The sequence below is a fragment of the Camellia sinensis genome, chromosome 12, assembly GCF_055761805.1.
Source record: "Camellia sinensis isolate YWXY chromosome 12, ASM5576180v1, whole genome shotgun sequence".
NCBI lineage: Eukaryota > Viridiplantae > Streptophyta > Magnoliopsida > Ericales > Theaceae > Camellia > Camellia sinensis.
Genome location: NC_138972.1, coordinates 157,258,911 through 157,283,341, shown reverse-complemented (window position 1 = coordinate 157,283,341; position 24,431 = coordinate 157,258,911). Strand labels below are relative to the sequence as shown.

Sequence of the window (24,431 nt, the reverse complement as noted above, 5' to 3'; positions counted from 1 at the left end):
TTTAGGTGTAACCTAAAACAAATTGCAACGAATAACTTTACTTGGAGAGACAAGAATTGAGTCCGCAAGCATCGCAGAGGGGGAGAGAAGTTTATGGTCAGAGTGAGGGAGAGAGCACAATGGCATGCAAAGATTTTTTTTTTCCCCTTAGAAAACCGTAAATTAGTTGTAGTCTTGGAACTTTTTCTATTTATGAGAGGGAACCAAATGATTTAATTTTTTATTATTGTACATCAAATTTTAATAAATTAGAATAAGGATTTCAGAATGTGTCAAGGATATTGAAATTGTAAAATCTAACAGAGACATACAAAATGTCATACAATGTGACATAACATTCAACCTTCCGATCTACCCTAAGGCTATGTTTGGCATCCTCTTCTTGGGCTAAAATAATCATAAAAAGATAAAATACGCTAAAAAGCCAATAAATCAAAATGTCACATTCAAACCATAATCATTTCATTTTTCTCTCACAAAAATTAAAAAGACTCATCACAAATGAGACTTTTTAACCCCAAGCTCACATCCCAAACGAAGGCTACAAGGCAATATTTCAAACGAAGTTCTGAAATGAACTAACCTTCAATGTGCAGAGTTCAAATGTGGATTTTATTGCGGTGAAACAGGTCTCCCAACTGATAAGCACTTTGCTTCCTCGATTACACCCATTGCAACAGTAGTGTTAAACAAAACTCTAGCCCCCAGATTTTGCCTGAATATTTCACTTTTTTTTTTAATTTTGAGCACATGTTAGGCCAATTTTAGAGAATTTACACACAAATAATGCAGAACAGTACATAATTTTAACCAATAGTCACAGATTCCAGCAAATTCACCCATCACAGATATGACATAAGATCAATGTGAGTTGGTTGCAGTGTTGTCACAGATCCCATAGAATGAAACAACTGATTGAATGATAATGATTTCGTTAGGAGGATGATGAATCCAATCCATGAACCAGTCCTGAATGAACAGTTGATTGCCTTGATCAAAATCAAGGCCCAAGCTCAATCCTCTCCAAACATTATCAAAAAAAATAATGAAAGAGAAGAATCGGTTAATAGTATAATATAATGAAGGTGATAAGAGTGAGCACAACAGACATAAAATTGCTCTTTAAAAATACCTTCCCATTTCATTGAGTGATGATCAACCTGAACACCCATAAAAGCCACTTCGATTACGTCAACATATATCATGTAGCTCTATTACAAAATAACAATGGGTTTTGCTACAGTAACACACAATTTTGAGTACTTAGGACTTTTGGTACTGAAACTTACGTGATGGATGAAAGAGAAATCCTATCGCAATCAGAATTGAAAAACTTGCAGAATTGGTACTTAAAATTCAAAATGACCAAAACTGTCAAAAAAAGAAGATAAGATGGTTAAAAAAACACAGAACTTTTTCTTATATCCAAAAAGAGTGCTCATGTGCAACGTTCAGCTTCTAGATATCATTGTCAAAAGAATGAGTGAGTTTTGGACTGTACTACAGATTGATTCCTTGCAGTAGATTTTGTGCCAATGAAAACAACAGAAACAGAATATCATTAAACATAATTTGTGGACAACTAAGCTGGCAATACATCAGATATTCTCGTATAGTAGATACACAAAAACAAAGTGATTACAAGAATATATGACATTGTGAGAATCTTCCTTGGTTTTCATTAAAAAGAGTTTTCAAGAAAATTTTGACGGCTAATTTTTCTGGTGACAACAAACTCAGCAGTTTGCAAAAAAGTAGATCTCATCAAGTAGCCATCAGGACTCTGGATGGGTAAAGTTTCAAAAATCACAATTTAGTACTAATCTAACCATGCTAACAGGCTCCTCAATAGAAAATTCATCCAAGCACATGCCTAATAACCCACCTAGGCAAGCCTCTGAAAGCCTAGCAAGCACCTTACCAGGCTTCTCAGAGGAGTCCTATAACAGTCAAAAGGCTAGTTCTTACGTTTCACATTGTTCATAGTTCGTGGTAGATTATCTTGCTCAGCCAATGAGAAAATAAAAATAAAAGTAAAATAAATAAATAAATTTTTTCATTGAAGGTTGACTCAGAGTACATAGGCACATGCACTTATTTAAAAACTCAAGCTAGTTAATTTTTATTTTTATTTTTTGGTAAGTAAAAAGGTTCGTTTTTTCTCCATAAAATTGTTGCCATGTCATCATAACCACAATGTCAGTAACTTGTTTCTCCAGTAAACAATTAATTGTTACATAATCTCCAACACATTTGGAAGAGAATCACAAAACTGACATCACACAGTAATTACATTGGAACCGGTGATGTACATGCCAATGACCCAAAATTCCTCTTAAATTATATTCAATAAAGAACCTCAATGATATGTACTTCCTAATCAGTTATACTGAGAAAAGAACAAAATTAACAATCAGACCAACAATTAGGCAACTTTGCTATTTCCATATGTTCTGACAACAAATATATCTTTTCACCTTAGTATTATGTTTCACTAACCTCTGTACCTGAATCTGGCAAAGAATCTGTAAAGCAACAAGAACTGAAGAACCATTCAATAAAGTGTAATGAGGTAGTCTCCTGCAAGCTTTGAATAGTGAATACCTACAAAAGCATAAAACATTACATTCATTGAACAGAAATTATACTAACTACAGAAAGACGAACCACAAAGTAAATTGTAAGAGAAATATGGTAGTTTTATCAGTCTTAAATCGTAATTTCCTCAGCATCTGTAGTCTTCATCTTAAGTAAAAGCATTTCAAATTGAACATCTCAACAACTTACAAAGTGGGATACTCCTGGTTTTGAAACTTATCACAGCATGTCAATTAATTTTTTATTTTTTAGTGGAAAGGGAGTTGTGAGATAGTTCATGGGAAAGTGAAATATATTTGGATGAGATTGAGAAGGCTAAATATAGGAGACAGTCATGAAAAAAGGAAAAGAAAATTGAGAAGGCTAACGCCTATCGAAAAAGCTAACTTCTAAAGCCTACAAAAATAGCTAAACCCTAAAACAGATCCACTAGACCATTGAAATAAGAATCTCAGGTCCAAAACAGAGAAGAAAAAAAATACTAACATATTAAACGAAATAGAAGCCATACATGTCTGTATGGCACACAAAGGCATGTGACCATAAATAGGTTTCGAAACATAACATATTAAACGAAATCCTCATACACTAAGCATAAAACCAATTCTCACAATTAATCCACAAATATGGTGCACTGAGGCATATGAAACGGATTGTGTAAAACTTTTATATACTAAACATATAAACCAATCCTCCCTGTTAATGAACATGTGGAATAAAAATAAGCCACATGTTTATGTGCAAATCTAGCTCTAAAAAAAGTAAGGGTGGGGATAATTCGAACAGCGCTTACCAATTAGAGAGACAAAGCATATATGAGAAAAGCCAGAACAGCCACAAAAATATACATCAAACAAAAAAAATAACCATAACTAATAAAATAAATAACTTCATTGAAGGCCAAAAAACAACTATCTATAATACTTATGAAAGAAAACCAAAAGAAAATGAAGACTATTTAAATTTCATAAATTTTCAAGGTTATTACCATACGGACCAAGAATGGCATTTCAGAAGGCTCTTGAGGACAATGCGCATGAAATATGCAACAACTTAATTTTCTAACAGAAGTATTGTTGCTGATTATATTGCTCAAATTCATTATCTAAATCAACATCCTCTGCAACAACGTAACCAGCATCTTTCATTTGCTTGATCAATCCCCCCAATAAGGGGTAAATCTCGTGTGCTTGGGGATTTGATGTGTCCCCCACCAAAAAGGGAGAAAATCCAGAACCCACAGCAACCCAAGCACAGCCTGGAGCCTTTCTCACACCTAAGTCCCTCATGAAAGTTCTCACTCTAGCTAACTTGTTCCAACATCCAGCAGCAGCATACATGTTAGCAATCAGAACATAGTATCCTGAATTTTCAGGCCTCATTTCCAACAATTTCTCAGCTGCCCATTCCCCTATCTCTGTGTTTCCATGGATGCAACATGCTCCAATAAGAGTGGCCCACATTGCAGCGCTTGGCTGGTAAGGCATCCTTGTGATAATCCCTTCTGCTTTCTTCAGTAAACCAGCCCTACCAAAGAGATCAACCATGCAAGCATAGTGCTCCAGTCTCGGAGTTAAACCATAGACGTGCAGCATCTTTTTAAATAGCATTTGACCTTGGATTACAAGACCCGAATGACTACATGCTGATAAAATAGCAACCATGGTTACATGGTCCGGTTTTATCTGGCACCTGATCATCTCTTCAAATAGTTCTACTGCAGCATGTCCCTCTCCTTGTATCCCATACCCAGCTATTAATGAAGTGTAAGTCACTTCATCCTTCTTGCTCAACAAATCAAACAGTCTTTTTGCTTGTAAAACTTTTCCAGATCTGGCATACATATCCACAAGAGCATTCCACAGTAGTAAATAATCCTTGAACCCTGCATGCCTTGTAATGTAGCAATGAAACTCCTTACCATGTTGCAGATTTGCCACACGGGCACAGAGGGGAAGAACACTTGCGATTGTCACATAATTAGGTTCAATCCCAGAAAGCAACATTTCCCTAAATAGAAAGGAGGCTTCCTCAGAGCAGTCCCAATACGTGTAACCCGAAATAATGGAGTTCCAACTAATTACACTTTTAGCTTCTACTGACCAGAACAAAATATTTGCATGCCCAAGGTCTTTGCACCTGGCATACATATTGATCAAAGCATTTTTTACATTATCAAACTCAGCAAAATGACTACGAATAGCTACACAATGAATCTCTTTCCCCAATTTTAATAAACCCACATGGGAACATGCTCCCAAACCAATAAGTGCTGCAACAGAATCCAGAAGAATGCCACAAGTCACCATCTGAGAAAGCAATTCAAGTGCCCAAATATAGTTTCCTGTTTTCAAGCACCCTCCAGCTATGGTATTCCATGTTATGATATTCAATTCTATTCCCTCCATTCTCATGCCTTCAAAAAGCTCAAAAGCTTCTCCCCACATACCCTTGGAGGCATATCCAGAGATCATTGAGTTCCAAGTAACTGCATCCTTTTCAGGCATTTTGTCAAACAGCTTCCGAGCATAATCAACTTCCCCACACGCCCCATACATGGAGACTAAAGCATTTTGCACAAACAAGCACTCAAGGCAGCTAGCATCAATAGACTTATGAACCACCCTCCCAAAATCCAGATTTTGTTCTTGACCACAAGCCTTGAGAACTGATGGGAAAGTAAAGTTATCGGCTCTAATTCCCTTGTTCACCATTTGTCTATAGGTAGATAGAGCCCCCCCAGAAAGCCCCTTTCTAACATAAGAAGAGATAAGCAAATTCCAGGGCAAAGGGTGCAATATTTTTGACGTTTCAGTAATAACATGGGCATCAGCAAAGAGATTAAAGGTTGAGTAAAAGGTAATCAGCTTCGGAACCAATATGGGATGTTCTTCAAAACCTGAAGATATAATATAGGCATGGAGTTGTTTACCCTGTGAAAGTGACTTTAAGTTGGTGCAAGATATCAAAAGAGAAGATATGGAATGCAAAATAAGGTCAGAAGAAATACAATAAGAAGAAGAAGAATGGCATTGGAGGAGAGTGAAGGTCTGGAAGGCTTGAAACAGATGGCCTTTGGCAACAAAATCTTTGAGAGATGTGAGAAGAGAATCAACCATATAACCATCAAGTTCACTGGTTGGAGATGCTACTAGCAATGAATCTCGGTAATTATATAAGTCAGACGGGTTAGTGTTTTGAGTTTCTGATGGTTTGACACTTTGTTTCCATTTCTTAGGGATGAATTTCTGGATTTGGGAGAGAGAAAGGCCTCTGGGTAGCAAATAACATGAAGAAGACGGCATACACTAGAGATGTATGTGTTATGTGTAAAAACGCAGCAGGTGGGTACCGACCACATGACTGGAAACACGTATGCAACACTATACTACAAAGATTGGTAACAGGTCAGTCAGCTTCTTTTCTTCTCAAGACTAAGGATTAGTTCATTTAACTAACAAACCTACCGTACCAACTAGAGCTCTTTGATGTTTTCCTGCAAACAGAGATGTGCTACAGTAAGGAAAATTGTCAATCAAGATACTGAAAAAATTAATTTGACAAGACAAACAATGACTGCGTATGCAAAGACTTTAACAAATCTCATGAAGCACTTGGAATCCTAAGCTTACAATTACACTTTCTGCATGAAAGTTTTCAACTCAATACATTACTTATATTCTAAACCTCAGAGTATCTCCAATCCTTCATCAATTCTTTCATCGAATTCATATTTGATGAATTAGTAAGCTCCAATCATTTCATCAAACTTGTATCAAATCAAGGGAGAGGCAAAACTGTTCACTAAAATGATGAACCAAATCCTTCACCAAATTTTCAACAGTGATACTTTTAATTAAATTTGATGAAATTTTAAAATAGGATTGGAGATGATTTTCTTTCATAAAAAATGGTCAAAACAGGGTTTTAGGATAAATTGAGATTTTTTTTGAAAAAATATAAGGATTAGAGTATTCCACATCTGATCAAACTTTTAAACAAATTTTCGCTCGAATTGATTAAGGGAGTGAGCATTGTAGATGCTCTCAGAAACAAATTATGTGAGAAGTTGAATACAAAATTAGTTTTTCTTTTTTGTAAGTTATAGAGTGGGATTGTGAATAAGACCATTTTATTATTTCAGCAATTGAATGACAGGAAAAACAACTGAATGACTTGTTTTTCTTTCCTACCAGTTGAGCACCAAAAACCAAGACGTTCAAACATTTTCTTTCATTTAGTTTTACAACCCTACATTTACTTAGATACCAAACAACAGACAGAATTCGAAAAAGGAAAAATTTACAAAATAAAAAGAGAAAGTGAGTGTGGAGGAAAATGGAGACCCACCTGCCACAGTTATATGAATTGAGAGATTTCTTTTCCTTTTTTCTGAACTCAGAAGAACAAAATGGAAATCCCCCAAAAGCCCTTGGCGTTTTGGAAGCCTCTGGTAATACTTAGAGGGTTTTTTTTGTGGGATTTTTTTTGTGGGTAGTACTTAGGGTTTTTTAACTGATATGGGCGGCTCAGTTCACTTCATTAAAAAAAATTAAAAATAAAAATTAAAAATTAAAACCAAATTTTGGCTGAAAGCGTGAAAGAGGAGAGAGACAGCAAGCGAAGAGAGAGAGAGGGAGAGAGAGAGACGCATCGATTAACCATCTCAGCCACCGTCGCCGTTCTCCACCGGCGACCACCGTCCATCGGCCATTGTTGTCCGCTGGAGCTCTCTCACGCCATAGATTGAACCAGGTTCCTCCTCCAAACTCGAAATCTAATTTTAAATCTAGATTATAAAGCTAGGATTTTGATTGAGAAAGTAGATTTGAAATTTAAAAAAAAAAAATTGGACTTTGATTTGAAGCTTCAAAAAATTAAGGTTTTCATTAGTTTCATACTATTTATGGATTTATAATTCCATGTTAAATTTTTATTGTTGTTTTAAGAGATTATTTATTTATATTATTGCTGGTGATGAATAGTGACTCATTTTTGTTATTAGTTTAGATTCAAATTTTGGAAATATCAAAAGGTTTTAATAATTAGACTTAATTTTCATCAAGTCTTATTGAAAATAAATCTTAATAAAATTGTCGTTAAAAATAATTTTTTTGCGATAATTTTTTATATATGTCGTCAAAAATTGACAATTAGTGACTCTTTTTTTTATTAATAATTTTTATAAATTGCCGTTAAATTTATAATTAGTGACTTTTTTTTATGATAAATTTTTTTTATAAGACTTATTAAACAATAAGTCAATTTATTATGACCTACATGTAAATATCCCTAGATTTTATCTATATGTGTTCAAAAACTCATTTGAAATCTTGTTTGACAATATTATTTTTTAATTTAAAAATAAAAAATTATTAAAAAATTGATAATATATACTAGAAAGTTAGAGTTTTTTTTACTCTCTACTTTTTATTTATTTTTAAGTAAAAAATTATTTTAAATATATTAATTTTTTTATCTTATATTTTAATTAAAAAATTATTAAAAAAACTATTCACAAACGTGACCTTAATCTCACTAACCCTGCCTATATGTAAGATTATTTTATAAGTGTCTCCACATCGATAATAATATAGTGATTATCTACATTCACTTCTAGAGACCGGAGACCAATATATATATATTCTCTATTTGTATGGTAGAGAATGAAAGTGGGTGGGTATCAACACCACCCCTCACTCTTACGCTGTGTTTGGTTGGGGGATTTGTGGAGGGATTTGGAAAGGGAAATGAAAAAGGTATGTGAAATGTGAATAAATCATGCCTATATTTCACATAATTTCACACACCTTTTCCCTTTCCCTTTCCAAATCCCTCCGTAAATCCCCCAACCAAACACAGCATTAATCGATTTGTTTTTCAATAAGTATTTGATGACTCCTATGTTTAATTACCTATTTTAGTACTTTTCAAAACAATCCATGTATTTGTCCTTAAAAATTTACCACTAAAAAATTACCATTTCGACAAATATCAATTTTTTCTAGTCTTTCTAGATTGCGGCTTTACACCTTTCTTTGCTTTGCATTCACTGGGTTTTATTTTCTCGGAATCCATTTTCCCAGGAAAACATGTTTGCGTACTCTGTTGCTGCTGCTTCCATACAATCCCATTACCAACCCCCCATCAATAATATTTCAATCCCATCAATACCCAAACCCAAACCCCTCCCTATTTTTCTTCCCCCTATTACCAACCCTAAATTACCACCATCTTCAACTCTCAAATCCCAATTTCAGAAAGGAAAAAACCCTAGAAAACCCAGAAAAATTGTGGTCGCTGCAGAGAATGGGAATAATGAGCCGATCGCAGATCCCAAGGAGCAGGAGGAGATAGAAAAGAATGAAGATGATGATGGCATTGACAACAAGAATAAGAAGATGAATGTTGGTGATGAGGAGGAGAGGAAGAGGAGGAATGGACAGCCAGCGTTTAATCTGAGATGGGGAGATCTGTTGCTGGACCCAGATCCTGATAACATATTGGCCGTTGGATTGACGGGGTTACTGGCATGGGCGAGTGTGCAAGTGTTGTGGCAACTGTTCTTCATATCAGTGGCTATAATTGTTGCAGCTCTCAAGTATTCATTCATTGCTGCTCTTCTTCTTTTCATCCTCATCACCCTCCTTTGACTCTCTCTCTCTCTCTCTCTCTCTCTCTCAATTTGTTTGTTTTGTGTTACATATGTTACCTTAGCTTTCATTTGTTGGGATCAATAGTAGAAGCTTTGCTAATTTTTATAGAAAAAAGTATTATTAGTAATATAATTATCAAATTAGTTCCTTATGTTAGCTTTATCCCTATATTTCCCAATTTAATTCCATTTCAATTGAATTTGTTTCGAATGATACAATTATCAGATTAAAAAAAACCCCACCAAAAAAAAAAAAACTTTGGACTACCCAACCAAACATGTCCAATGTTTTAGGAATTGCTTTTGTCTTTTTTAGTTAGATTATTTTCATTTTAATGAATTTATTAAATAATTATGTCCAATTTTTAAATTTTTAAACAAAATTCAATTAGACTAGTTAAACCTACCATATTAATTTGGCATAAATTAATAAGTACATACTTTTTATCTTTTTATATTTTTTGGGTAATATCACCTCTTTATTTTTCTACACATCTTTTTATTAAAAAGTCAAAAAATAAACTTATTTAGATCATTCCAAAACAAAATTTCATAAAATTTTTACTCATATTTATTTCAAGAAACCTATCAATACTCTTTCTTTTTTTCTTTTTTTAGATGGGATATCACTACTCTTTCTTAAACACAAACACCCTATGACATATTTCATTTGTGTTAATTTTGACGCGCATTTAATTAGTTAAAATTTTGTTTAATGTTGATTCATTAAGTAAATTAATCAAATTTTAATTTTGTTAAATTTTTCGAACAAACATTGAACCATTTACTACTTAACTCGATAAATTTATATATACTATAAACAAACAAAAGTATTAAAATTTGATTTATATTCATCTCATCAAAAATTCATTCAATATCAAATTATTATGTTAATAAATTAAATTTAAACACAATTTTAAATAACTTATTATTCATCTCTATTAGACTTGCTCTTAGTTATAAATTAGTGTATTTTGTCTAAATTTTTTAGAGTAAAATACAAATACACCACGTTAAATTTGTTTAAAATACAGATTGTCCTCTATAATTTTAAAAATTGCAAATATCACTTTTATTATAATTTTTTATTTAATAAAATTAATAGGAAAAATAAAATTTCTAACAATTATTTTACACAATAATAAAATTACCTGATTTGTTAATTAAAAAATATTTTTAATATTATTAAAAAATATTAATTGACTTTATAATTTATTAATAAAAATGATCATTTGTTATATAATAAAAAACTTGAAGAGAGATGATGTAATTTCTTGAATTATAAATAGTTCCTATTTTAAACAAGTTACTTATTTAGAGTTCGTTTGTGATGAGAGTTATTTTTTGGTTATTTTAATTTGGAGTTAAAAAATAGATATTTGAAGTTGTTATTTTAGTTTTTAGCTATTTTAATTTTTGACTATTTTAATAGGCTAAATTTATTTATGTTTGAGAAGTTAGTTGAATTTTTTTGTAGTTGGATATGATATTTGCATATGTTTTGAGAAGTATGTTAAAAGTCACTTCTCAGCTTTTAATCCATTTCCTCTCCTACAAAAAAGTTAAAAAATAACTTTTAACTATCTTTTTAAAACACTGAGAGAAAAAAATAAAATGATTATGGATTTGATATGACATTTTGTTTTATTAATTATTTAAACATATTTTATCTTTTTGTAAATTTTAACTTAAAAGAGGCTAAAATTTTTGTTGCCAAACACCTTTTGAATAGATTTTTTTGACTTTTTTTATTTTTATGAAAAAAATAAATAAAATAATTATGAATTAGATATAATATGTTTTAACTTGAAACTAAAAAATTTATTTATTATTTTTTGTAACTATTTTAACCAAAACTTACCCCCAACACGTCCTCCCAAACGATGACTTATAAATACATCCTATTAACATTATGAATGGCAACGGGCCGGGGATGACACTCCCCGTCCCCGATCCCCGAAGGTTAAAAAATCCCCGTCCCCGCCCCCGATCCCCGACGGGGAAAGCATCTCCTCCCCCGCCCCCGCCCCCGCCCCCGTCCCCTAACGGGGATCGGGTTTCCCCGACCCCGAAAAATCCCCGACAGACTTATTCACAACACACACACTGATCTGTTCAACACACACACACTGATCTGTTCAACAAAATATATATATATATATATATATGTATATGGACAACAATCTACAACAGATCTAGAACACACACACCCATACAACAATAGATGTAAAAAAAATTAATCTGTATATATATGGACAACAGATCTAGAACACACACACAGATCTATATATAGATTATTATTTCCATAACCAAATACAGGGAACAATGGCAAGGAAGACCACTATCTCTCACACACACACACACATATATATATAGAGAGAGAGAGAGAGAGGAAAAGAGATGCACAGATCAGTGGCTTGGCTTGACGATTCACGGACCACGATCTGTTAGATCGGTGGCTTCACGGTTCAGATCGGTGGCTTCACGGTGGTGGATCTGGATGATCATGATGATAACGAGGAGTGAGAGAATGAGAGAGAAATCACCGTGGATCTGGACGATGATGATGATGATAACGAGAAATGAGAGAATGGGAGAGAAATCAAAGTGAGTGAGTGAGGGAGAGGGAAAGTAAAAGGGAAAGGGAGAGGGACACGGAGAGTGAGAGAGAGGGAGATGAGAGACGCTGTGGTGAGTGAGAGGGAGATGGACACAGAGAATGAGAGGGAGGGATATGAGAGACGTGGTGGTGAGTGTGAGTGTGAGAGGGTTTGGTTTTTATATATATATAGGGGTAAAATGGTAAATTCATTTCGGGGACCAGCAGGGACGGGGCCGGGGACAGGGGACGGGGACGGGCCGGGTACGGGGCTGGGACACATATCCCCGTCCCCGGCCCGAAACTGATCGGGTATTGAATTTTAAATACCATCCCCGTTCCGTTGGGGATATTTTTCGGGAAAAAACAGCTCAAATCGGGATCGGGGGGTCTGGTCCCCGTCAGGCCGGGTTCAAATTGCCATCCCTAGTTAACATGTGTGCAAATGATAATGACACTTTAAAAAGTATTATAGTATAATATACCAACGACAATGATACATAACATTAAAAATAGTATTTTAAAATATTACTAGTGAGTTGGTATACACTTTAAAAAAAAAATTAAAGCACAACAATATTATGGCAGTGGGTGAGGCCCACTAGTAGGTGAGGCCTACTGTCACATCATTAGTGTTATCACTAATTAGTAGTCTCAACCATTTTCCATATACAAATAGACAAAGCATATCAACAATGATTCATCCCACTAAAAACATCACCACTAATAGCACTAATGCATTAAAAAAGTAAAAAAAAAAAAAAAAAAAAAAATACAACTCCAAGACCAAAACATCACATCATTACTGGCGGGACCCACTGCCACCTAATTAGTGGGAGCACTAATTAGTGCTCCCAAGCATTATTCTTTTTTTAATTGCCACCTCACTAGTGGTGGTATTAGTGATGGTAAATTAGTGGTCTATAGCATTGCTCTTGATATGGGATGCGTTGGCAAGGGAGTAAAAAGCTAGCTTTTAACATTTTACCTATTTTGGATCACATTACCTCTCACAACAAAAAGACAACATAGACTAAAAAAGTCAAAAAATTAACTTTTTACCAACTTCTCAAAACACCATTATGACCATGTTTGGTAGAACTGTGAGAAAATGATTATAACTTATAGTCTAACAGCTTATAGCTTATAACTATGAACATAAGTTAATTTTTGACTTATAAATTAAGCTTCTTCTCCACCACTCAAAGAATAAGTTGATTTTTGACTTACAAAAAGTTATAAGCTGTATTATTAAGTTGAACCAAACACATCAAAATAGCTTAAATTAAGTTAAAAGCTGAAATAAGCTGAAAATAAGCTCTACCAAACAGGGCCTATATATTTTAAGTGCACACATTAACCAAAAAAAAAAAAAAAACCTTTATAAATTATCCAAATTTTAACCGACATCGTTGGTGTAACAGTCACGAGCTAGGTTTAATAAGGCACTAATATTACAAACCCATAATTAACCATCCAAAATAATTATATTTGTGATTTTGATTTATTTTATACATAGATTTTGTACCATACAAATTTAATTTTAATCACACAATTTTAATTCGGTATATATTCAAGATTTGTAAGGCTATCTTTAATGGTTCATCAAATAGATTATCAAATTTAAATTTGATAAAAAAATTTACTTTTTATTGTTCCAACCGTTCATCAAATAAACTATCAAATATAAAATTTCTCAAATCTTCCATCAGACTGAAAACAAATGTATTTTTTATCAAATCACTGTTTATTACCTTTGAATTTTCACCCCTAAATATTTTTCAAATGTCTCCGAATGGCCTAAAGACAAAAATTTATACTAAGGGTTGTTTTGGGAAGATGGTAAAAAGTGACTTTTTGATTTTTAACCAAGCTTTTGGCTTTTTTAGACAAATGATTTGAGAAATCAGTAAAAAGTGACTTTTGACTTTTTTGATTAATGTTTGTTTATGATGTCAAATCATAATAAAATGACCAAACTATCCCTATTTATTTGAAATATTTACAACTTCACCTATGTAACACATTTTGACCCATGAGGGCAAAATTGTAATTTCACCGTTGGCTAAAAACCAACTTCCCAAATGAAAAAAAAAAATACAAAAAAGCCAATTTTTAACTTTTGCTACCAACTAAAAAAAGTTACTAAAAGTTAACTTCCCAAAATAGTCCTAATTGATCAAAATTTACACTGTCCAATCGATTGACAAGACAACCTTCCGGCCAATTGATTGATAATTTAATGAAACTCTGTTAAAATATTTGATATAAAAAAAAAGAAGAGTAATGATTCATCCCCCTTTTCCCCCCACCCCCTTTGACCCCCTCTCTCTCTCATTGGTTACCTTTTTTTTTTCTTTTTCTTTTTTTTCCTGCTCCATCAATCACCCCCTGCCACGTGGCAAATGGGGGTGAGGGGGTGACCCCCAAAAGGGGGTCCCAAATATTATTCAAAAAAGAAAGTATTATTCAAATTTTTATTCAAATTTAAATGAAACAAAAGATGGTGAGATTTATTGCATTTTTGTTACGAGAGATGGGTAGGGTAGCCGAGCAACGATCCTCTCATTTTTTTTCTACTTCACTCTCATTGCGATGGTTAAAATTTATCTTAAGAAAATTTATTGGTTGAGATCATTTTAAAAAAATTACCTTTTAATTTTAAATTTTTTTTAATCAAGTGATTTGAGCCGTTAAACGAGGGAGTTAAGTAGAGACCACGGAGAGAATCCTTGCTCAGCGTAGCCACGTAATCTCCGCCGAACTACCATCACCACCAGCCCATCGATCTGTTTACTTGCACACCACACCACACCGCACCGCACCACACCACGTCACTTCCATGTCCGCGAACCACAAAAACTGAGAAAGAGACACTCCCCACACCCAACACCACCGTACGCTTCGGTGTCTCCGTCACCCTGCTCAAACCCTCTCTCTCTCTCATCCTAAATCTCCGAAACACTCTTTGTTTGATCTCCGACAACATCTCTCCAATTCAAATTCAACAATTAAACTTGTATTTTGATTCAGCATAAATATACATAAGTCACAGAACCAATAGAGAATCGAAAGGACCTGTTGTTGGTTTTGGTGGTGAAATGTCGTCGGTGATTTCAAATTTTGGGGCCGAATCATCGGTTGCTTCAGCAGACAATGGATTTCTAGGCATTGGGTCCGTTTCTGGGATCAATCGAATGGTGCCCACAATGGCTTTCAAGGTTTCGAGGCGTTTCGAGGTACCATCACATCACCGTCCCAATATACATTATTATTGTATGTATTTGTTAGTTTGCTTCTCTCATTTGGTTCAATTGACATTTTAACTTGCATTGTGCTCTCTGTGCCTGCCTCGTGTGGGTTTTAGGGATTTGGTTTGGTTGGGTTTGGAGCGGGTTTGTATTAATCTGCCTGCCACATATCATATCGTGGCGAGGCAAATCGGGGGTGTTGGGTTATTTTTGTAAGTTCAATAATGAGAATAGTAATAAAAATTATAGATAATATACTATCAACAATGCTACATTCCCTAATTTACCACCCCTAAACCACCCTAATTATGTGGTATTGAGGTTAAATCTACGTGAGGGAATGTTTGACACATCATTAGGGGTATTTTTAGGTGTGATAAATTAGGTATCTCAAACATTTTTCATATAGGTTTTGTTTGGTTTATGAATTTAGAAAGAGATTTAGAAACGAAAAGGGAAAATGTTTGTTAAATATAGTTATATTTCATTCATATTTTACCTTAATTTTTCTCTTTCATTTTTCAAATCCCTCACCAAATTCATGAATCAAATAGAGCGATAGTATATTGTGGATAATAATTTATAATTAATGACAATTATGGAGCCTCTGTGTTGCAGTCATAATTATTTAAATTTAAAAATAAAAATAAAAATTGAATTTTGTTTTATAGTTTGAGTTATCTAGCAGTTAGGATTAATAGATATGTTATAGCTATTGTAGTAGTCAGTGGCCAAGCCAGAATTCAGTTGTGGGTTGGTAGGGTAGAGGGGGAACACTTAACCAGAAGTTTTTGTCTTTTATAGAAGAATGACTAATCATATATACTGAAGGGGCAATGGTAGAGGGTCACAATTTTTGTAGCTCAAATGGCTCAAAACTGTCAAAACGACATCGTTTTGGCAGTTTTGAGCCATTTGAGCCACATAAATTGTGGCTCTCAAACATTATTCTATACTGAAGTAACTAAATAGACAAGAAATTATATTGATAAATTGAAATAATGGAAATCACCAATCAAAAAATCAACAGCATTAGAAATTCAATAAATTAGGTTGAAATGTCCTAATTCAACAAACCACAAATTTATAAATTCAGTACATATATATATTTTTATCAAAATTCAACAATAACCCAACATAATTCAACAAAATCAATAGACCCTAATTTTTTACCCAAATCTTAAACATTGAATTCAACATGTCAATAAAGAAGATTAAACATTAAAGAATAATAAATAAAATTGCACCACCTGAGAGTGAGAAAGAAACCAAAATAATAAAGAAGATTGCATCACTTAAGAGTGAGATAGAAAACAAGCCTAAGTGAGAGCATAACATCACCTGAAAGAGAGATGATTCTTTTAGGTATTTATTTCATTGATTCGCTGTAAATATTTTTGAGTTTAAAAATTTTCAGAGGGGGCACGGGCCCCTCCTAAGCATGTGCTGACTCCACCACAGGTAGTAGTAATACGTCTCTTAGTTATATTTTGATACATTTGTAAATGTATGGGATTCGGGCGGATTTTGTAATATTTTTGTATTTCCAACCTTGAGGGCAAGGTTGATTTTGAGGGGATTGGAATGTTATACTCATAGTTATTTTAATTAATTTGGATTTTATTTATTTTATTTTATTTTTTAGTTTATCTAGTTGTATGATCAACCAAATAAGGGTTTGGTCTAATCATGATATTTAGATGATAAAACCAATTTTAGGCAGTTTCAAATTTCAACATGAAATTTTACACTAAATTTATGGTTCATGTCAATGTTATGTTTAGTTTAGTTTATGTAACCAATATATGGTGAGGAAGGATTAAAATTGACACTTGATGTGGATCATTTTTTTGTCTTAACTCTCTCTCTCTCTCTCTCTCTCCCTGTGAGTCATAGAATGGCGTATTCCACATCTCTCGGTTATGCCTTAGTCACTCAACGAAGGCTGCTAAAGGTTCAAAAATTGGTATGACATTAGTAGATGAGAGGATTGCACATGGTAGAGATGTCAGGCCTTCCGATATCTTGGTATTGAAACTTCCTTTCATTCATTAGTCTAGTTCAGTAAAAGAAGTGTCAAGCTGCAAGGCTTGGGGAAGCTTGATTTTGTTTGAACTGTATTTCGGTCTATTTTGGATCTTGTCTTTTATTTTTTACATGTTTTTAATGCAGGCGTACGATCTTGTTCAAGGAGCACATGTAAGTCATATATTTTCCCTCACAGACTAATCTATCAGTCCCTTACAGAGATATGAATTGTTTTCTGTCCATTTTGGATTCTCCGAAGATGAATGTTTTTCTTACCTGTCAGAGTAATCTAGAACTCCCTTACAGATTTATCTCCTTGTTGACATGCTTTCAGAAATTTTATTATTTATGATATAAAATGTTACAGATTTGCTTAGTTTTGCCTTGAAATGTTGAATATTCTGCTGATAGGCAGCTTTATAATCGTGCTTAAATGAAATAGAGATTCACCAGTTTCAAATTGCTATTAATATGAATTTACACTATTCATAATGTGACATAATGAGACAAATACTCTCCTAATATCTAATAATAATAAATTTGCTATGAACCATGACTAATGAGGCAAATATTAGCCATTCTTAGTTACATTTTAATTTGTAAGTCCATATTCTCTTTATTTTCTGTAACAATGAACGATGGAAATATACTTTCTGACCATAGCAAGGTAATAGTTGAGGTTGGTAAACATGGAAACTGCTGCAGGGGTTGAAGTCCATCTGTTCATTTTAGACAAGTATATTCCCAGTTTTCATATGTTGAATTCTGGGATGATCAATTCCTGAAGAATGTGATGTGAAGTCCATCTGTTCATTTTAGACAAGTATATTCCCAGTTTTCATATGTTGAATTCTGGGATGATCAATTCCTGAAGAATGTGATGTGACTGTTTGATATACTGCCATAAAACTGTATAGAAAAAAGTTAAAAGACATGGTAGATTTTGAGTAGTGTGTAAGTTAGAAGGAAACTGTTTTCACACCTCGTAGCTCAACGCTTTGATAATTGTATGTTTTATTGTTATTTCTGAATTAAGGGTATTTTGGTGGACTTCTTGTCCTTTGTTGTATCCTTTTGTACTTCTTTTATTTAATAATTTTTTTCTTTCATTTATGACATGACATACAAAGATGTTTTTCTGCTGAAAATATTGGTAACTTACTCCCAGTTAATTTTATTGGGCATGGTTATATATGTTAAATAATTTTGATGCACGGGTAAGATGGAGTTATATTATGGACAAGTCAGTACCTGATCCGCCAACAGCTGTTCTTCTGCATGGCATTCTAGGTAGCAGGAAGAACTGGGGTAGGTACTTTATTATCTTTTGCAACTATTCCAAAAGCAGTCTTGGATTTCAGTTCTCTACCTGTGATTGTGAAAAAACCCAGATTGCACGATACAGTGTTATATGATTATGTCATGTGTGCCAGACCTTCCTTCTGTCCATGCTCTCAACACAATATTTTGATAAGACAAATTGGCTTCTTTTTTTATTTATTTTTTTTATTTTAAAAAAAATTCCTGTTGAGCATGCACTATCTTAATGACATGACTTTAATTATTAATTTATTAGACTTCAAACAATCTTGTTTGAATTAGAATTGTTATTAGAAGTGAAAAGTGACAGATCTTGTTTCCAGGTTAGTATGTATGTTAGTCCTGAAGAGACTTTTTTGACTTGCATGGGTTTGATTTGACCTTTGTATTTGGTTATCAAGGGAAATTTGTTGACTTATTTGGAACATCATAGATTAATGTTGAAGACTTGTGTGACAGGAACCTTTGCTCGAAGATTGGCACAAGAATTTCCAACGTGGCAGGTATATTTCTGTGAATATATTCTTGGTTTTGTGTTATTTTACATATTTTTACATGCTTCAAAGTCAATCTTGTAAATTTTTTTCTGCCTTTTGTTTTTTTGTTAAATCAAAGGGGATAAATGTCACCATAATTCCTATTTGTTTTGAGATATCATGTACCATTTTGTTTCCCTTCTAGACTATGGTGTGTGAGAATTATGTATATATGGCAATATATGTATATATGGCAAACTTGTGTATATTAGGAATTAGGCAAAATTGTGGTGGCGTAAATAGGAATGAATCTGTGTATTTCCTTTTTCAGACCGATGAACTCTTTGTAAACAATAACAATTGAATATACTAGTTAATTCTCTTAAGAAAACTTACCTGGTATCAGAGCAAGGTTCCTAACCCTAGCGCCGTCTGTGTGCTTGCGAGCCCTAGCACCGTTCTCCCTCAGCCTCGCAAGCCTTAGCACTGTTGTCTCCCTCAGCCATCTCTGCATCGCGAGTCCTAGCACAGTTGTCGTCGCATCGTCATCGTGTGTCTCCCTTATGCATTCGCCGACCACAATATCTCTCCCTCTCAGTTGCTTCGCGATTGATTCGCGTTGGTATCTCTAATAACTGGTTGTCTATATTGATAACAATAGTGTTCTGCTTATTACTCTTTTACCCCAAGGTTCTCTAGCTTGCTCTTATGGAACCTCCTCGTCTTATAGCCCTCGATGCTTATGTGAAGTCTAGGGAGGAGGGTTGTTTGGTGCAATTCTTGACGACTCTCTCTCTTTAGTACGAGGCTATCCGTGGTGTCATCCTTCACCGTTCTCCTCTCCCTTCTGTGGATGCTATTATTCGTGAGCTTCTTTCAAAAGAAACCCGTCTCAAGATGGCCAGTTAGACCGTGTCTCCTTCAGTCTTCTTAGCACAGCCACCCCTATTGGCGACTCTTAGTCATCAAAAGGGTCATTAGAAGTACAACTGTCCCAAGAAGGGACGTTCGTTTTCTTAGCAGTCTCAATCTCAGTTCCGCACTCTTACTCGGGGGTCTTTTCGGCCTCCCGCTGCTTATATTGCCTCCATTCCGGCTTCGGCTCCGACTCCAGGTCCTGATTTGGCTTCCTTGAGTATTCAGCTTGCTCAACTTCAACAGATCACTTGTCCACCTCTCAATCATCTTCATCTGTCTCTGCTCTTACCTCTCTTTCTTCAGGTATTCCTTACTTTATCTGGCTTTTTGATTCTAGTGCCTCTTATCATAGGACTCCTCACCTTTTCTTACTTCAAAACTGTATCCCCCCCTCCCTTTCCTATTACTATTAATACTGCTAATGGGTCTGGTATGTCTGTCCTATCTATTGGGTCTGTCTTATCCTTTGCCATGTCCGTTGTTACTATTCTCTCTGTTCTTTATATTCCGCAATTATTTGTTAGCTTGCTTTCTATTAGTCAGCTTGATGCTTCTGGTTTTGATGTTATCTTTTCTTTTTCTGTCTGTTGTGTGCAGGATCGGATGTCCAAAAAGCAGATTGAGATCAGCCGTAGAGTTGGAGATCTCTATATGGTGGAAAGCCTGCATCTTCCTCTGTCTACCTCCCCCCGTTGCACTTTCATCTTTTCAATTAGATTCTGAGTCAAGTCAGTTTTATTTATGGCATTCTCGCTTAGGTCATTTGTCTGTTGACCGTTTGCGATTTTTAACTCAGCCAGGATTGTTAGGTAAAGTTTCTCTTAGTCAAATTGATGAGTGTCGAGAATGTAAACTTGCTAAAATGACAGCTGTACCTTTTAATAACAGTACTTCTATTTCTGCTTCCCCTTTTTTTTTTTGTACAGACTGATGTCTGGAGACCTTCTCCTGTTCTCACTAAAGGGGGTTCTGCGTACTATGTGTCATTTGTTAATGATTGTACCCGTGCTATACCTGGGTTTATTTTATGGCTCATAAATCTGACTTCTACTAGATATATCGTACCTTTCAGGATATGATCACTGCACAGTTTGGAGCCACAATTAAAATAGTCCAGTCTGACTTGGGTGGGGAATACTTTAAAATTGAATTCTGTGAGTATTTAGCTACATTGGGCACCATTCACTAAACCTCTTGTACTAATACCCCTGCCCAAAATGGTCATGCTGAGCGTAAACACCGTCATCTCCTTGAGACAGCTCGATCTCTCCTTCTCTTTGCCTTTGTTCTGGCACCATTCTAAGGTGAGGCAGTTCTTACCACTGCCTTCCTCCTTAATCCTATGCCGACTCCCATACTCTCCGGTCAACCCCTTTATAAGGCTCTGTATTCCCAACCTCCCAATTATTCCCTCCTATGTGTCTTTGGGTCTACTTGTTTTGTCCTTCTTTTCCGTAAAGATAGGACCAAACTCAGTGCCAGGTTTGTCTTGTGTGTCTTTTTGGGTTGCAGTTTTACTCATAAAGGCTACCGCTGTTACGATCCTGTCTCTCATCGCCTTTATGTCTCCCGTCATGTTGCCTTTCTCGAATGTCTGTCTCACTTTCAGTTTCCCCCCTCACTGCTCCCGTTTTCAAAGAGGATTTGGTTCACATCGACCCATTTCCTTCAGAGGTTCCGTCTGATGAGTACATTTCTACTGTTCCTCTTGAGGTCATTCCTACTTCTCCGTCTGCGTCACCCATAGCTCCTTCTCCTTCGCCTTTTTATATAAATAATGTGGTCTGTTTCAAATTTTATATATAAATAAAGTGGTATTTTTTTTTTTTGGAATTGTTATTATTCATACATCTCAATACTATATTTTATGGATTCCAACCAGACCCACAACAATAATCTAAATCATTCCTATTGCAGGCTCAGCAATAAAGATGAGCTGTGTAAAAAATCAATTTCATTCAATGTCATAAACATATGAATAAATTACATTATATTTTTTTAAATGAATGACAACTAGGAGTTTAACTTTCAATTATCTATTTTATAATAGACTGATGGTATATACAAATAAAATTTTCATATATAATGATGTAACTTAATGATACATTTCACTTTAAAACAAGGGATTTTTGGTGGAACCCCCCTTTTGGGCCTTTTTATTAGGGTAAAGGATAACCCAATTAATTTTCTTTCAAAAAGTCCCTGAGTAAGAAATGCTTAACTTAATAAGGACATTTTATAATTTCTAATTTTTTTTTATCACAATATTGCCCTTATATAGTATCATACGTAAAAATTTGAAATCTGAGCTCCAAATCGATCATACTTCACAAAATCGATGAAGACGATTTTCAGATCTGAAGATCTCGCAGCCGAACATCTCTCACTTGTTCAACAATAGACGATCTCGCAGCCGAACATCTCTTACTTGGTGGCCGATGACCAACACTCTCAATTAAACGAAAGTTTCATTGAGATTTGTGATTGTTGATCGAGTTGTAGAGGTTTTTCTTCTCAATTAGGTATGCTGATTTGTAATGAATTTTTTTTATTTTTGTTTGTTTGATTTATTTTTGTTGTGTTTGATCTGATTTCGTTTGACAGAATCAGAGTAAAATTTTACTCTGGTTCTATTGCTATGCCTTTTGTTTCAGAGAATCAGAGTAAAATTTTACTCTGGTCCGAATCCTCTGTTTACAATGAGAGTAAAATTTTACTTTTATGCAGAGTAAAATTTTACTTTCAAATTCAGGCCGCAACATTTTTACTCTTAAATTCAAAGTAAAATTTTACTCTTATGCAGAGTAAAATTTTACTTTTATGTACTTTGAGATTCCTTTTGTAACATTTTACTCCTATATCAGAGTAAAATTTTACTCTGCTTGATTGCTCTATTTACAATGAGAGTAAGATTTTACATTTATACAGAGTAAAATTTTACTTTCAAATTCAAGGCGCAACATTTTTACTCTTAGATTCAGAGTAAAATTTTACTCTTATGCAAAGTAAAATTTTACTTTTAATGTACTGTTATATTCCTTTTGTAACATTTTATTCCTATATCAGAGTAAAATTTTACTCTGCTTGATTGCTCTATTGATATGGTTGTCTTTTTTTAGTGTTTTTTTTTTAACATTTCGGCTAAAATGACATAATTTTACTTTACATTTAGCATTGACTTTTTATTTTATTTTATGTGAAAATACCCAAATACCACTTAATGACTTCTTTAGGTCCTTTAGTTGTCATCGTCATAATATGGTTTTACCATTTTATTCTCCACAAGTGTGAGAGTATCATTGATATAGAAAATGAAATTTTGAAAATCATAAAACATTGAAGGACAACCTAGCCATTTTCTTGTAATGAAATACTAAAAGTTATGAGAGGCTGTTAGATAATGTCTCAATGGGACCACATAATTAAATGTGGTGTTATCATTTATAAGAAGCCTACAATTTAAGTGATTCAATTTAGTTAATAGGCTTAAGGGTATATGTGTTATGGACCTAATGTGTAGATACTAGTTGTATAATTTCTATTTCTATGAGGGGCAGAAATAGAAATTAAAACATATTGGTTAAAGTTGGTTTTCATTACCTTTCAGTTTTAAAACCAATAATAATAATGGTTAATTTATTAGTTTTTATTACCTTTCAGTTATGAAATTAATAATGGTTAATTTATTGGTTTTTATTACCTTTCAGTTATGAAACCAATAATGGTTAATTTATTGGTTTTCATTACCTTTCAGTTATGAAAACCAATTACAACCTTTAAAAGGTTATGGCCCCTATTCCTTCCCAAGAGTGAAAAAAAAAAACAAGAATACTGTTTTGTTTTCTAAATCCTCTCAAGGAGAAACATAAGGCACATAAGGGAAAGGATTAGAAGGCTCTAACAAAGTCAATATTAAGGTTTTATTGACAATCAGACGCTTTCGTTTAACAGTTCATCAATGGATTCAGGTATGTCATTTTGTCTTGATCTCTTGATAATACACATGGTAAATGATCCAAAGTGTAAGGTTTATGTTCTGAAATTTTATGTTTACAGAGGCAACTAGCCAGGACAACAACAAATGAGGCTTAAACTAGTAGGCAACCATGATTCTCTTAAAAATTTAGTCTCAATGAATTAGGAGACACACTTGTTTTGCAAGGATGAGGATGTTAATTCTTATATGTGCTAATCTAATAACTAACAACTAACTTTAGCCGATCAAAAAGAAAAAATTAGCAAGGACAACCTCAAGATATTTGTCCTTTTTAGGCTATGCCAAACTAGTAAGCCTATTTTAGATCAGACCTTAGACTTTTTTTTTTTTTTTTTTTTTTTTTTTTGGTGGAGGACTTTAAAACAGCCGTAAAGGAAATGGTTATTGAAAGGGTTGTGTAGTCTATAGGCGGCGGTGGCGATAATGGTGGTGGTGGTGGTGGTGACTACAACAACAATAATAGTAATAATAAAGTCCAAAACAAAGGGGGGAAATAGACATACATGAGCTAAAAAGCCATCAGAAATCCCGGAATTAGACCTCCAAGTGATTTCTTGGCCCCTAGGGAGCCTCCCTGATCTCTGCCCTT

General features: G+C 34.2%; 2 protein-coding genes across 9 annotated transcripts; one reads left to right on the top strand and one right to left on the bottom strand.

Annotated features, from left to right (window-relative positions):
• Positions 1-260: 260 nt before the first annotated feature.
• LOC114283760 (Tetratricopeptide repeat (TPR)-like superfamily protein) lies at positions 261-7,234 on the bottom strand. Of its 3 annotated transcripts, XM_028226631.2 has the most exons (5): positions 6,949-7,234; positions 3,587-6,094; positions 2,500-2,604; positions 1,290-1,371; positions 261-1,160 (listed from the first exon to the last, which is right to left on the bottom strand). In XM_028226631.2, the coding sequence occupies exon 2, from the start codon at positions 5,901-5,903 to the stop codon at positions 3,660-3,662; it is 2,244 nt and encodes a 747-aa protein (XP_028082432.2). In that variant the 5' UTR covers positions 5,904-6,094; positions 6,949-7,234; the 3' UTR covers positions 261-1,160; positions 1,290-1,371; positions 2,500-2,604; positions 3,587-3,659. The 3 variants fall into 3 exon arrangements, with proteins under 3 accessions (XP_028082432.2, XP_028082433.2, XP_082753868.1); XM_028226632.2 differs by lacking the exon at positions 1,290-1,371 and having other exon boundaries at positions 434-969; XM_082897742.1 differs by lacking the exon at positions 1,290-1,371 and having other exon boundaries at positions 555-727.
• On the top strand, positions 7,220-20,751 carry LOC114322478 (uncharacterized). 6 transcript variants are annotated; one of them, XM_082897759.1, is made up of 7 exons: positions 7,220-7,353; positions 14,886-15,091; positions 17,000-17,131; positions 17,276-17,307; positions 18,354-18,439; positions 18,911-18,954; positions 20,443-20,751. In XM_082897759.1, exons 2-7 carry the CDS (start codon positions 14,954-14,956, stop codon positions 20,566-20,568), a joined length of 558 nt encoding a protein of 185 aa, XP_082753885.1. In that variant the 5' UTR covers positions 7,220-7,353; positions 14,886-14,953; the 3' UTR covers positions 20,569-20,751. The 6 variants fall into 6 exon arrangements, with proteins under 6 accessions (XP_082753885.1, XP_082753888.1, XP_082753884.1 ...); XM_082897762.1 differs by lacking the exon at positions 14,886-15,091; XM_082897758.1 differs by lacking the exon at positions 7,220-7,353 and having other exon boundaries at positions 14,475-15,091.
• The last annotated feature ends 3,680 nt before the right edge of the window (positions 20,752-24,431 follow it).